At 43.9% G+C, this 15,563-nt stretch overlaps 1 protein-coding gene across 5 annotated transcripts in view; it reads right to left on the bottom strand.

Moving 5' to 3' along the window:
* Positions 1-15,563, bottom strand: part of LOC121290931 (1-phosphatidylinositol 4,5-bisphosphate phosphodiesterase beta-1) — an 802,698-nt gene that overhangs the window by 242,713 nt on the left and 544,422 nt on the right. For all 5 annotated transcript variants that reach the window (XR_005945906.1, XR_005945910.1, XM_041211986.1 and 2 more), the window contains one exon: positions 6,124-6,290. Coding sequence is in view for 3 of the 5 variants with exons in the window: in XM_041211986.1 (XP_041067920.1) it covers positions 6,124-6,290 (167 nt within the window). In the remaining 2 variants the exon portion in view is untranslated. The remainder of the gene's footprint in view (positions 1-6,123; positions 6,291-15,563) is intronic.

Here is a 15,563-nt window from a genome sequence, read left to right as displayed (position 1 = left end):
TAAGAAAGGGGTGAAATATAAGCTGGTTTAAGGAGGGGGGAGCGGTTTGTTGGGACAAGCAGCCAGTGATAGGTGGAGATAACCAAAAGCTGTCACAGACAAAAGAACAAAGAGGTGTTGAAGGTGGTGATATTATCTAAAAGAATGTGCTAATTAAGAGTATAAGACAGGACAGATAAGAAGGGTTCTGTTCAAGGGTCATGGGAACTCGAAATGTCAACTCTGTTCTTCTCCGCCGATGCTGCCAGACCTGCTGAGGTTTTCCAAGTAATTCTGTTTTTGTTTTAGAAATAAACAATGGTGGAAATACATTTAAAAATAATGGAAATAGGTGGGAAAAGAAAAAATTTATATAAATTATTGGAAAAAACAAAAAGGAGGGGGAAGAAGCGGGAAGGGGGTGGGGATGGAGGAGAGTTCATGATCTAAAATTGTTGAACTCAATATTCAGTCCAGAAGGCTGTAAAATGCCTAGTCGGAAGATGAGGTGCTGTTCCTTCAGTTTGCGTTGAGCTTCACTGGAACAATGCAGCAAGCCAAGGACAGACATGTTCTGTCATGAGGACTCGAAATGTCAACTGTACTCTTCTCCGCCGATGCTGTCAGGCTTGCTGAGTTTTTCCAGGTGTTTCTGTTTCTGTTTTTGTTTTGGATTTCCAGCGTCTGCAGTTTTTTATTTTTATCTCTGTGTTTAATTGACTGCCACTTCTCTTCAAGAAATGCCAACATTGAAGAAGTTTTGTTCTACTCTCCGTCAGGATTTTCAAATCTCTCTTTTGCCTTGTTCAGCTTCATTGCTTTCCATTTCTCTCCTGGTGTTTGACAAGGTGTTTACTAAAACCTGCTTTCACAGCCATCTTACCTTTCTCAGTGACTGTCTCCATCTCCGGCTTACCCCACGTGGATTTCAACTGAAATTCCATCCCTCATGTTTTGAACCCACCCAGGATTACAGGTACCTCTGGGACATACAACGTTCCTCGGATTGCTGTTCTCATCGCAATCTGAGATCCACACTCAGTGCCATGCGCCGCCATATGAACACACTCAACCTCTCCCTCGAGCAGCACCGCCGCACCCTATTTCTAAGCTGCGCGTGCCCCCAGTTTCATTTTATTCTTCGTCTTATCCGACGCCTCAACAAGAAACTTTTTCTCTTTCTCTCAAGTGCTAAGGAATGCAAGCTCCAACAACTCATCGACACCAACACCCATCCAGGACCCTCCACCCCTGTCTGTCCCTCTGTCCCCACCTCGTCTTCCAATCCCAGCCCCGGCTGTATATTTACTATACCCCCTGACCTTCCCCTCTCCGACGCTGAACGTTCAGTGCTCAGCAAAGGACTTAGTTTCATACCCTTACGCCCTCATCTCAATGAATTTCGGGCTCGGCACGATGCTGAACTCTTCTTCCGCTGCGTTCATCTCCGTGCTCACTTCTTTGGGCAGGAGTCCTCTTTCTGTTCAACGGATCCTTTAACCCACCTCTAATATTCTCACTCCACCTGGACCCCTCCCTCTAGATTCTTACCTTCTCTTGATCTTTTCATTGAGAACTGTCGGCGTGACATTAGTCATCTCAATTTCTCTGCTCCTCTCACCCATTCTAACCTATCTCTCTCTGAACTTACTGCACTACGTTCACTCAGGTCCAACCCTAACATTGTCATCAAACCCACTGACAAGGGTGGTGCTGTTGTTGTCTGGCGCACTGACCTCTACTTCGCAGAGGCTGAGCGTCAACTCGCAGACACTTCCTCCTAGCTCTCCCTGGACCATGACCCCACCACTGAACAACAAGCCATTGTTTCCACGACCATCACTGACCTCATCTCCTCTGGAGATCTTCCTTCCACAGCTTCCAACATGATAGTCGCCCAACCTCGGACGGCCCGCTTCTACCTCCTACCCAAAATCCACAAACAGGACTGTCCCAGCAGACCGATCGTGTCGGCCTGTTCCTGCCCCACTGAACTCATTTCTCGTTATCTTGACTCCCTTCTCTCTCCCCTTGTCCAGTCCCTTCCCACCTATATCCGTGATTCCTCTGACATCTTACGTCACATCAACAATTTCCAGTTCCCTGGCCCCAACTTCCTCCTCTTCACCATGGACATCTAATCCCTCTACACCTCTATCCCCCACCGGGATGGTCTGAGGGCTCTCTGCTTCTTCCTCAAACAGAGGCCCGAACAATCCCCATCCACTGCTACTCTCCTCTGTCTGGCTGAACTTGTTCTAACACTGAACAATTTCTCCTTTAACAGCTCTCACTTCCTCCAAATAAAAGGTGTGGCTATGGGTACCCGCATGGGCCTCAGCTATGCCTGTATCTTTATGGGGTATGTGGAACATTCCTTGTTCCAGTCCTACTCCGGCCCCCTCCCACAACTCTTTCTCAGGTACATCGATGATTACTTCGGTGCTGCTTCATGCTCTCGTTGGGACCTGGAAAAATGTATTAATTTTGCTTCCAATCTCCACCCCTCCATCATTTTCACATGGTCCATCTCTGAAGCTCCCTTCCCTTCTTTGACCTCTCTGTCTCAATTTCTGGTGATAGACTATCCACCAATATCCATTACAGGCCTACTGACTCCCACAGCTACCTTGACTACAACTCCTCACACCCCGCTTCCTGTAAGGACTCCATCCCATTCTCTCAGTTCCTTCGCCTCCGTCGCATCTGTTCTAATGATGCTACTTTCAAAAACAGTCCCTCTGACATGTCCTCCTTCTTCCTTAACTGAAGTTTTCCACCCACGGTAGTTGACAGGGCCCTCAACCGTGTCCGGCCCATCTCCCGCGCATCCGCTCTCACCCCTTCTCCTCCCTCCCAGAAACATGATAGGGTCCCCCTTGTCCTCACTTATCACCCCACCAGCCTCCGCATTCAAAGGATCATCCTCCGTCATTTCCGACAACTTCAGCATGATGCCACCACCAAACACATATTCCCTTCAACCCGCTCCCCCCCCACCACCCACCCCGGCGGCATTCCGTAGGGATTGTTCCCTCCGTGACACCCTGGTCCACTCCTCCATCACCCCCTACTCCTCCTCCTACGGCACCTTCCCATGCAAACGCAGAAGATGCAACACCTGCCCCTTCACTTCCTCTCTCCTCACCGTCCAAGGGCCCAAACACTCCTTTCAAGTGAAGCAGCATTTCACTTGCACTTCCCTCAACTTAATCTATTGCATTCGTTGCTCCCAATGCGGTTTCCTCTGCATTGGAGAGACCAAACGCAGACTGGGTGACCGCTTTGTAGAACACCTTCGGTCTGTCCGCAAGCATGACCCAAACCTCCCTGTCGCTTGCCATTTCAACACTCCACCCTGCTCTCTTGCCCACATGTCTGTCCTTGGCTTGCTGCATTGTTCCAGTGAAGCTCAGTGCAAACTGGAGGAACAGCACCTCATCTTCCGACTAGGCACTTTACAGCCTTCCGGACTGAATACTGAGTTCAACAATTTTAGATCTTGAACTCTCTCCTCTATCCCCGCCCCATTCCTGTTTCTTCCCCCTCCTTTTTGTTTTTTCCAATAATTTATATAGATTTTTTCTTTTCCCACCTGTTTCCATTATTCTTAAATGTATTTCCACCATTGTTTATTTCTACATTTTAGTATTCCCCCACCCCCACTAGAGCTATCTGTACGTTATCTGTCCTGTCTTATACTCTTAATTAGCACATTCCTTTGGATAATATCACCACCTTCAACACCTCTTTGTTCCTTTGTCTGTGACAGCTTTTGGTTATCTCCACCTATCACTGGCTGCTTGTCCCAACAAACCGCACCCCCCCCCCTCCTTAAACCAGCTTATATTTCACCCCTCTCCTAATATTCACTCAGTTCTGTTGAAGGGTCATAAGGACTCGAAATATCAACTGTGCTCTTCTCCGCCGATGCTGCCAGACCTGCTAAGTTTTTCCAGGTATTTCTGTTTCTGTTTTTGTCACTAGTCACAAAGCTTTCTAAAATTCTGCTTTTTAAAACAAAGGAATTATCTGCTTCTGTCCATATCACTATTTTGTCAAGAGCTATAATCTCAAATATCCTTGGGATATTTGTGCTATGATGGGATTCTAAAGCTCCATTTCCCTACACAATCAGCTCCCAATTTCCAAGCTGGGCAGTTGCTGACTGAAGCCCAGATACTTTCCCAAGGGAAAAGGATAAGTGTGGATGACAGGGCCAATTTCAGCAGCACCAGCACCACCCCCTGCCGCCCCCCAACTCTGTCCCCGTCCCCACACCCCCAAAATTTCTTCATCTGTTCCCCTTCCCATCTCCTGAAAGCATCGACTTGTCATAGGTGCTGTTTGATAAATACCTCCATTACTTCACTCCGGTAAATGATCTCCATGTGTGAGCCTACACATTGAGTGTTGGCAGGCTGTCCTAATACAGGAGACATCACGCCCAAGACCAACTTGCCATAATCCGAGGACTGCACACATTACAGTAATGGGTCATTGCACTGCAATAAGGAACAGGAATGCTGATTTTCCCCATTGTCTCCCAGTGATGCTGAGATCAGTGGTAGTGCCCTGATCATCTTCCTGCTGAAATCAACTTACTAAGACATTTTCTGCAGTTATCTATTCATAACAACCTCAGCCCCCACTATCTTATTGTAATGTGTCTCCCTCACCTTGGCAGGGGTTCCACAGAGGAAGATAAGCCCTGATAGGTAGCACTTTATCGAAGGGTTCTCACTGTTCAGTGTGGCAGTGCACTGTTCGGTGTGCTACTAAGCCATGCTGAATTGGAACAGCTAGGTTCAATTCCTGGCTCCATGTTCAGGTAAATAAATCTTATCTGGACCATCAGAGGGACAGTGGAGGAGGGGTGGGCTGAGAGGAAACAGGAAGGTAAGGGGTAGCATCATCCAGTGTTCCTACTCGACAATTCTGAACTGAACCCTACTGAAAAATGCCTTTGGATTCTTTAAGGGAAGTGCAGGTCCCTGGCTGCCCCCTTCCCCCAATCATGGGCCCTAAACACTGCACCTCCCAGACTTACCTTCCTGCAAGCAGCCTCGTTCCAGTGATGGGGAGTGGGGGGGTGGAACATGGGTTGGTGGGGGGAGGGGGAAGCAAGTGGTTCAAATTTTCACCTTTCCCCACCGGTCAGCCGCGGCTTTCCACCAGAAACAGCCAAGCAGCTGACCCAAGGCCTGGAACTGAGGCCCTGGTCGTTACTATCTGCTCACATTCCCCCACTCCCACCCCCACAGGATTGCTGTCTGCTCCAGCTGGCTTCTGGCAAATCACTCCTTATTCTACCATTGTTTATGTGCAAGTGCTCTATTCACCTATAACGCGTTTGTGAAATCAACGTGGAAACTGCTGCAATCCCGATCAGCCGCTGGTGCCACATTCCAGTTCGGGTCATGTTTCGATGGCTAGAGGCTGTTACCCATCAGGGCACTCATCATCACCTTCTCAAGGGCAGTTGGGGATGGGCAATAAATGCCGGCCCAGCCAGCGAATGAATAAAAAAAAATAATGGTACGTTGTTGTCAGAAGCAATAACCTAATTCGCATCCACTTCTATGTGTTACACAGTGCAGCACTGTTAGGAGTGTAAATCAAAAATGTTACACATGACACTGAGAAACAACAATGTCACCTCCATCCTTTGATGCGTTACCACTTGATAACATACAATGGCCTGTGTGTTTCTCTATATGTAATACTCTTCGTGACATACAAGCACCAGTCCACAATGAGTTACATGCTCCAACATGAACATGTGATACAGAGTTAATTACTGTCATAGTGTTTTGAAACTTCCTACATTACTGTAACTTTCTTTCATATATCATGTTGAACAACAAGTTGAAATGTGCTTCAGAGCATAACATATCACAGGGTGCAATAACTGACCCAGGCTTTGCTCATGATTTGTGATATTATCAGAATCACTTGATGTGTTGTCAACTTGGTGCATATTGCAAGCCACATATTGTTACCTATATATACGCAAGAGTGTCATTCCCAATGCATGTGTCACTATTTCAGCAGTTGACAGGATGGCAGCCCCATCATCTTATAAATTCTCTGCACAATATTAAAAGCATGCACTCATGTGAATAAACTCCAAAATAAACCAACCTCTCTTTGCGAGGGTAACATTTGGTTCGTATTTCTCGACGAGCTGTTGCACTTGTTCGGGTTTCACCGGAGGGTAAAGTATCTCATTCAAACGTGGGTCTCTCTGCTTGGAATTGATGAATTCTGTCATCTGGTCTGCTGTTAGATATGACCTGCCCTTTGCACCACTGAAATAAAGGAAGGAATAAAGCCCAACAGATTTCAATTACAGTGGAAAACCTTTGAAATAAGATGTAATTAAGTATTCTCTTTGAAAGCTCATTCCTCTTGCACCTTCCCATCTTCAATTCTGCTGGTACTCATACATTGAGTGAGAAAAACTGATGGGATGTTCATTGATAGTCACTTAGGAAAGAAGATCATGCCTGTGAGAATGGATGGTATTTCTGAAAAATATTTTTGGGGAATATTGCGTTATTCTGTGGAAAAGGGTGTGTGTGTGTGTGTGTATGTGTGTGTGTCTGTGTGTGTGTGTCTGTGTGTGTGTATCTGTGTGTGTGTATCTGTGTATGTGTGTCTGTGTGTGTCTGTGTAACTGTGTGCATCTGTGTGTGTCTGTGTGTCAGTGTCTGTGTATGTGTGTGTGTGTGTGTCTGTGTAACTGTGTCCATCTGTCTGTGTGCCTGTGTCTGTGTATGTGTGTCTGTGTGTGTGTGTCTGTGTGTGTGTGTGTGTGTCTGTGTGTCTGTGTCTGTGTGTGTGTGTCTGTGTGTGTGTGTCTGTGTGTGTGTAAATGATTTGATTAAGCTGGGGGAAGGCTACTAGAGGCAGATTGTCTGGGGGGATTAAGGCATGAAAGGATAGAGTTGTTAGGTTTGTGCATTTGTAATGAGATATTATGGGGGTTTGAGGTACAAGTAAATAGGTTGGATATAACAGTTGCATTTTTTAGATAAGTTGAGAGTTTGTTTGAATATCAAATGGAAGCCAGAGGTAAAAATAAACATTTTTGCATCTTACAGGAATTCCATATGGAAACATAAGAGGGTATATTACAGTTTATTGATCCAAAAGCAGAGACAAATTAGAAACATGAAAGGTTTTATATTTGGAAGGATTTGAGTTTCAAAGAAGTGTGAGAACAATGGAACTTGAGATGAAAGGGGGGAAAAGTTATTTCAGAGTTACTGTGGAGAGCTTAGGAGTTGGCTGTTGGCTGTTGGGGTTGGCTACTGGCTGTGTGAGAAAGATCTCCTCGAATCATCTCTCAGCTGGGAGAACATGCAGTTTGAACCTGGCATCCAGTCAAGCCAAAAAAGTCTTGGGTTGTAAAAAGCAATCGTGTCTTGAAGTCATGGGCCAGAAATTTTCCCTCGTCGGGTAGGCTCGGCAGGAGCAGGCGGGGATGGTCAGGAAGCCGACCGCCGTCCATGATTGGCTCTGCTCAGAGACTTCATGCGGGCAGGCCAATTAAGGCCCGCGCTGAATGGATCACGAGTGGCAGCGCTCAACGCTACCTGTGCGGGTGGGGGGAGGAGGGAGAGCGGGCTTGGCGTGCAGTTCACGCATGCGCACAAAAGAGCGCTTCAATCTCCCTGAGGCATGGAGCTGCCCCAAGGAGATTGAAGTGCTTTTTAAAAAATTAATAAAGACAGTAAAAATTTAAAATAACATGTCCCTTCATTTGACTCTGTCACATGAGCTGGGACATGTTTCTAATTCAAAAATGGAGTTTTTATTTAAGGTTTATTTGCTTTTGGAAAACTTATTCTGTTCACGGATGAGGTTTCCTAAAAAATGTAAAGGCCGCTTGGTCTTTTTGCCTGCCCGCCAACCGTTAGGTTGGGCAGGCAGCATTAATTTGATTTTAAATAGCTTGTTAATGGCCTTAATAGGCCTTTCAATTATCAGCGGGCGTGCAGCCGACTCTGGCTCGCACCCGCCAAGTGAAATATCGCGTGAGTGCGCGATGATATCAGGATGTACACCTCAGATTACGGTTGGGCGTGTCGGGTGCATGCCCCCATGCCAGAAGTAAAATCATGCCCTTAGCTTTCCATAGCAGAATGGGAGAGTGTAAGAGGTTATGTGGTATGTCTTTATTAAAGCTACAACATTTTGCCTTATGATTTTCATAGTTAAATGCCTATAAGGGAGTGTTGTCCAGAACGTGTTAATTTGTGGGCCTGACCAAGCAGGGAGTCCTTTGGGGAAATGTTTTGTAAGACTAACTTTAACTGTGTAACTGTAATCTTATGTGCTTAAGTTTTCTTTTCTTCTTGATAATAAAACTTTTGCTTCTGCTTTTTAAAATCCCAAACGTGTTTCTTGACTACTTGCTGCTGAGATCAGAACATTTTCTTCTCGTTTTCAGAGTATAAAAAAATAAGGTATGGTCCATAGGCCAAGTTCCCCTCTGGGATTTGGTTTGCTCAGCAACTAACATCTGCTGTGGTCATAACAGTGCCCATTGTTGTAATGCATTCCTCAAAAGAAAAAAAAATACAGTCTTTTAATTTATGATCCATGAAAAATATAGAGTCAGGCTTTCAAAGGTATGCTTCGGGGGTCTTAACAGCTTTGGCACAGTGAGTGGCATTCTCACCTCTGCGTCAGTAATTTGTAGATTCAAGCCTCACTTTAGGACTTGAGCACAAAAATCTAACTTGACACTCCAGTGAAGTACTGAGGGGATGCAGCACTGTCAGTGGTGCTGCCTTTCAGGTGAGATGTTAAAACAAGGCCCTGTCTGCCTCTCAGATGGATGTGAAAGGTCCCATGGTGCTATTTCAAAGAAAAAGAGGGGATTTCACCCTGGTAATATTTATCCTTCAATCAACATCACAAAAACAGATTATCTGGTCATTATCACACTACTGTTTATGGGAACTTGCTGTGTTTCCTACATCACAACAGGGACTATATTTCAAAAGTGCTTGAGAGCCAAGAAGTACTTTTAATTGGTGCAATCCCAAGTCTCCTGCCACAAACACGTGATTTAAGGACACTGGTCACTCACTAAACTTTGTTAAGGTTGTTCAAGATTCAGGGGGACGCAGGTAGCATATTAATACTTAAAAGCATTATTGAAAATTAAAACAATATTCCGTAAAATTATTCTTTGGAAGAGAAGGACAAGATGTCCTAACTCCACAAAGGCCCCTTTCGGTCAGAAAAGGGGGTATATTAGGGTCAGTAGTTGTGATCATGGATGAGAAACTTGGAGGTTGTGATTTCAAGCCTCAATTGTGAATTGTAAAATTGAATTCAATAAATCTGCTAATTTTATCATCAAAGGAGCCAGATGGGATTGGGGGGCTGTTGGGGTGAAGAGATTTTCATTTATGCAGTGTGCTTTGATAATCTAGAATCCGCTGCCTGAAAGAATGGTGGATACAGATTCAAGAGTAACTTTCAAAATAGAACTGAATCATTACTTGAAACAGCAAACTTTTCAGGGCAAGAACAGGGGAGTGGGACTAATTGGATAGGTCTTTCAAAGAGCTGGCACAGGTACGCTGGGCTGAATGGTCTCCTTCTACACTGTAAGATTCTATTTATGGAAGAAATATAAAGTTAGCTCTTCAATATAAAGGGAACAAGGCCAAAATTCCTTGTGATCTTGATTCTAACCTTATAAAAGCTTTATTTTTAAGCACTTCAAATAAATAATATCAATGTTCATAGATATTCAGCAGTCTTTAAAGTAATTGGCTATAAATTTCTCCATACATTAAATTTATTCCACAGGCAGCGAAAATGGCTTTAACTGTATGATGAATATAATGCATAAAAAGGGTTTCTAGCCATTCAGCTATAGTCTTACAAATCATGTTTAATGCATGTTGTTTGCAAAGTGAATTCATTCTCTCTCTCTCACTTTCTCTTACTTCTAGTAAAGACTGACTACAAACTCCAATTCCTGAAAATATTTCTTCATCTCTCTGTATTGAGTTCCCTTGACTTTCAGCCTGAAATTATCACTAAACCAGAGCAGAAGAATGAAGATAGCAAAATAACATAAGAAATAGGAGCAGGATTAGGCCATTTGGCCCCCTCTAGCCTGCTCCGCCATTCAATAAGATCATGGCTGATGCTATGATATGGCACGTGATAATTGCAAGGCTAACCAAATCCCAAAGAGAAACTTGGCCAAGATATCACAATGATTTGCAATGTGTATTTGTATTACGAGAAGGTATATGCACTGAAGTCAGAAATAAAGAGTCCACTACAATTTTTGGAGATTTTAAATATTAAATTAGAACATTTATTAACAAAAGAAAAGAAAACTTAAACACACAAGATTATAGTTAGAGTTAAATTTAATCTTATAACATTTTCCAAAAGACTTCTACTTAACTAGACTCCCAAAATAAACACCATTTCCTAGGCAACAGTCTGAATGGATTCTTAATCTATAAAACATCCATTAATATTACCACAAGGTACCCACTGTTGCTATAAGGAAGGTATTTCACAATTTCTCTCTTCCTTTCATTTGACAATGGAATTCTAAGGCTTTTACCAAAACCTCACTTTCTGGAACAAGCACTTCTCTAGGGTGGCTCGATGCTGATACTTCAAAGGACATGCTTCAAGATCTCACATGGCCACTCCCCATACAGCTTTCAATCTTTCCTTAAATATATTTTCTCCATTTTGACCTTTAAAACCCATTGTTCTAACCTTTCTTTGAAACTTAAACTCTTCCTTTCATGTTTCTATCCTGTCTTTGCTTTTGCGGCAATAAGATATGATATCTCCACTACTTGTTTACCTATGAATTCCTGCAAGAAGCAACCATTTACCTTGTCACCTTCTAATTTACCATTGAAATTCAAAAAAACTCTCGCTCATCCATTTCCATTTCAAAATGCCTGCTTTTACACCTTATCCCTTGGATCTATATCCCTTAATATCATTGGCCAACAAAAATCCATTGATCTACAATCTAAAACTGTACTTTAATATCTGCTATGAATATTAATGTCTGATTTTAATGCTCATTGATCAGATGACTAATGGAACAGAAGTTGACAGCACTGATGAGCAGTTGGACCAATTATGCAAATGAGATAGAGGATAGTCGATGAATTGTAGTGTTGATATAAAGTTCACACTTTGCAAATTAGTACAGATGCATCATTGTACAGCTTATTAGTAAAGAAGGGACGATATGGTGAAAGATGAATGTTCAACATTGCTAGCATCCAGTTAGGTGTACATAAAGCTAACCAAGTGCTATATGATGAAATGGATCTTAAGACCATTGAGTTATAGATTGCTTGAACCCTGTGTAACTCACAAGAAGCTACATACAAGATATTGTGTGCAATTTTAAGCAACTTATTCTTCAAAAGGATATCGATCCATTGCAGAAGTTTCAGAGAAAGGAGTAAGGAGGATTCTTGGACTCCAGGCCCTAAGTAACGAAGACATTCACAAAAGGGAACACGATGTGACCCAAGACTTTTAAGCTAATGGGAGCTGTGGATAACGTGGATGCAATCAGGATATTACCTCCCTAATGCTGCAACTTCCTCCAGTCCTGCAATTCTTCAAGATTCCCTTGCGCTGCCAACACTAGCCTCTTGTGCACCCCCTATTTTCATCTCTCCACCAATTGGTGGCTGTGCCTTCAACTGCCTAGGTCCAAACTCCGTGTCGGAACCTCTCCTCCAAGACGCTCTTTAAACCCTCTCTGTTTGATCGAGTCTTCGGTCATCGCTCGTAATATCTTTTTACATGGATTGGCATCAAATTTTTTTTGATAATGCTCCTGTGAAGTGCTTTAGGACATTTTACTCTGTTAAATGTGCTATATAAATGCACGTTGTTGTTATTTAACTTAACCTGTGATCACAGAATAGAGGACATGGTATCAAATTAACGGGCCTCAAGTAAGACTAGAGATTCAGAGGCTTTTCCCATTCAACTGAGGGTATATGGAATAAACTTGCAGCAAAAGCAGCCATTTCTATTAAAAATAATTTAAATAAATATGTGTTTAAGGACGAGACTGAAAGTCGTCAGATTAAATGTAAACAGAGATGATCAAATATTCCAGAGAATGCAACGGTTCGTTTCACTGTTTTGATTGTGGAAATGTTCTCAGGTTAGGAATGTCACTGTAGCCCATAATATTAGATTCAGATCCTGGAGTTTCATTAAATTAGATTTGGCATTCAGAGAGAAATATCAAGGGGTTCTCTTGAAAGTTTTATTTTTAATTATTCACCTCTCTCCAGAGACTCAGCATGATAGTACAAAGTGTGAAAGTTAAACCAACTATTTTTTGGTTCCCTTTTTTAAATCATATTTGTTGTTCAAATAATATCTGATAGTGACTGCAAAATGTGTCAAAAATGCTTAAGCTTTTGCTTAACCCCTGCCTTATCCATGGCTTCATTTTTGACTGAAAGGGGTGGAAGTTGAATAGCGCCCAATGGGCCTACCTCCAGCTACGAGGAACGTGGACGTACTAGAACAGGCAGGCCCAAAGTCTAATTTAAATTGGCGCTTAGGCCTCAGTGTCATAAATGTGGCATGCTGTGGGCACTCTAACCCAGCTCGCCAGTCCAGAAAAAGGAAGCGTGGGTTGGAAGATGTCCACGATTGTTTTGTGAACCCAGGAGGTCCACTCCAGCTTCACAAGAAACAAGGACTCTCAAAGTTTTGGGGCAATTTTCTAAGCAGTCTAATTGTAGCCCTTTCATAGGCTGCTAGATAGGCTTCACAAGGACCCATTAAAAATCATCGGAGCTTGCACACTGCTAGCTCTGATTAGTCCAACTGAATTTAGCCATTCCAAATCGGAAATGCCCGAGGTGCCATGTCTTACTTTTGGAATGAGGCCTGTGTTTATTTCAGGCAGCTGCTAGGGACTGCCTTAAAAATAGAGGCCCCAGCCAACATAGCTGTGCTCAAACAGGCCTGGCCTTTGCCCTGCTAAATTGGTTATTGCTGCGGGTGCATTTGCTGCCAACAACTCGCTGCCATATTTATAGGGGGCAATGCGCAGCGGGGTGCACAGGTGGTCATCACTGGCCCCGGAACTGAAAATATTGCAGCGCTGGCAACATCAAGTCGACACTTTTAACCACGCTCCCAAACCTCACCGACAGGGCTGGAAAAGAGCAAGTGGCAAATGTGCCCTATTCCATCCGCCCATCCTCATCCCCATCCCCCAATTAAAATGGCATGTCACGTTGCTGTATTTTTAGAAGGTTATTAAATGATGAAATATCGAAAGAAACGGCTGGTGAGAGAAAGAAAAAGCAGGAGAGACAGAGACCTGGAAATGGCCGCACCCTGAGTGCCTGCCCGGCTCGGGACTCAGGGAGAGCAGAATTGCTTAAAATTTCACACCAGCTCAGAGGGATGGTCCACCTGTTGTGTTATTTAATTTTTTTTGTGTGGTATAAATCATTTCGGTGATAGATGGGCAATAAGATTATTATTAAAAATTTGAAGACTGTCAAAAAGAAGCGATCACCAGCTTCTGCTGTCAGCAGACATCTGGCGTTGGCTGGAGTTACAGTGTATTGTTGGATCCGTTTTATGCAGGCACAATGATGCTGAGTTTATGCCCTGACTCATTGCATTTTAGGGGCCTGCTTTTGCTCCTTTTGATGATTGCATCATGGTTGCTGTGAGAGAGGGGCACAAAAGTGCAGCTTATTTGAATAAGGGTTGTGTGATGGAAAGTGCACATCACTCTTATCGATTCCATACCACCAGTAATCTTCACAACATGAGACTTCCCTGAACTGTGACAGAACGTGGAGACTGAATGAATGAGGGAGGAAGTGACATTTTGAACTTTTAAAACAGGACACGGGTTTCTGAGTCATTGGTTAAGTGGTTTGATCGCCCTCAATGGGCATATCTTTTTAATTGAATATTTTCCCCATTATGACACAAGGGGCTGAATATTATGGGGTGGGGGGGGGGGGTGGGGTGGCTGGCGGTTGTGGTTGAGGGTGGACAGTTCACAGCCTCCACCCCACAAGCAAAGTCCACCCATTCCATGTGGGCTGACCACAACTGTAATGCGCTGCGGGTGGCCTAAACAAGGGGCGAGTGGGACTCGCAAACCACACTGGGGAGGAAGTCCAAACCTCTGATTTATCTGAATGTATCTGAAAATACATGACAAATGCATTCCTATCCAGTGCCCCGACAATTGGCATTGCTTCCTGCACAGGTTATTGGAAAGTTAAACTCCCAGGTCAGCTGGAGGCACCATCTTCAGCAGCTGATGTGCATCAGTTCTGCACCTGTATTGGCACAAAGCGCCATCAAATCACAGTGACGTCATGCTGCTCGAGGGTTTAAGAACAGAGGAGAACTAGATTATCACAGAATGGAATTGTTATTGCGCAGGAGGAGGCCATTCGGCACATTGTGTCTGCACCAGCTCACTGAGTGAACATCATGACTTGGTGCCGTTCTCCTGCTTTTCCCCCATACCCTTGCACATTATTTCTATTCAGATAATCATCTAATGCCCTCTTGAATGCCCTCGATTGACACCTGCCTCCACCATGCTTCCAGGCAGTGCATTCTCAAAGACACAGGCGAGGGTGAATTTCTTCTCAAAGAGTCATGAACCTTTGGAATTCTCAACCCCAGAGAGCTGTGAGGGTTGAGTTATTGAATATATTCAAGACTAAGATGGACATATTTTGGAAATATAGAGGTGCCAAGGGTTATGGGGAACAGGCAGGAAAGTGGATTTGAGGCCAGGATCCAATCAGCCATGATCTTATTGAACGGTGGAGCAGGTTCAAGGTGGCCTACTCTCACTCCTACTTCTTGTGGTCTAATGTAAGGTGAATAATCTCAGCTTCTCCAATCTTTCCGCTTAACTGAAGTCCCTCCTTCCTGGAACCATTCTTGTAAATATGAATCCTGCTGGACCTACTAATAGTTTATTTGGTAACAGTTCTTAGATCGCTCTGCACCCTCACTGAGCTTTGTGCTGAGTGTCCTCTGATGCCATCAGAGTTTGAAGTACAAGGCTTCAACAAACCCAACCATTTAAACGTTACCAGAACAAAGTGCATCACTAGGCTCTCAGAAAGTGTTGGTGCACTAAATATCTTGCTTGTTTTTCCCATTGGAACTTTAAAGAAAACTACACCTAAATTTTGCTCATGAATCACAAGTGAAAACAGTTCTTAAAATCACAGGACAATGCAAATGAATCGCAAGTGTTGGTAATGTTGAAAAACCCAATGAGATATGGAATGGAGAAAAAGCAACGTGAACGTTGATAGCAATGGGATGACACTTTACTCCCCACCCCGGCAGTGCTGAGCATTTCAGCGCCCTCTTCGTGCTGGCCACCAGTGTGAAATCGGGATCAGTGGTCCGTTCCCCGGCCGATCCTGGGCCTGCTGATTGTGCCTTCCTGCTGACCCCAGGGGCTGAATTTTACATCCCATGCCAGGCATGTTTCTGGTGGGGGGTGGGGACACATAGAATACAAGGAG

Source organism: Carcharodon carcharias, chromosome 2 (genome assembly GCF_017639515.1).
Source record: "Carcharodon carcharias isolate sCarCar2 chromosome 2, sCarCar2.pri, whole genome shotgun sequence".
Taxonomy (NCBI): domain Eukaryota; kingdom Metazoa; phylum Chordata; class Chondrichthyes; order Lamniformes; family Lamnidae; genus Carcharodon; species Carcharodon carcharias.
Note: the sequence above shows the minus strand (reverse complement) of the source record. Positions and strands in the feature narration are given on the sequence as shown.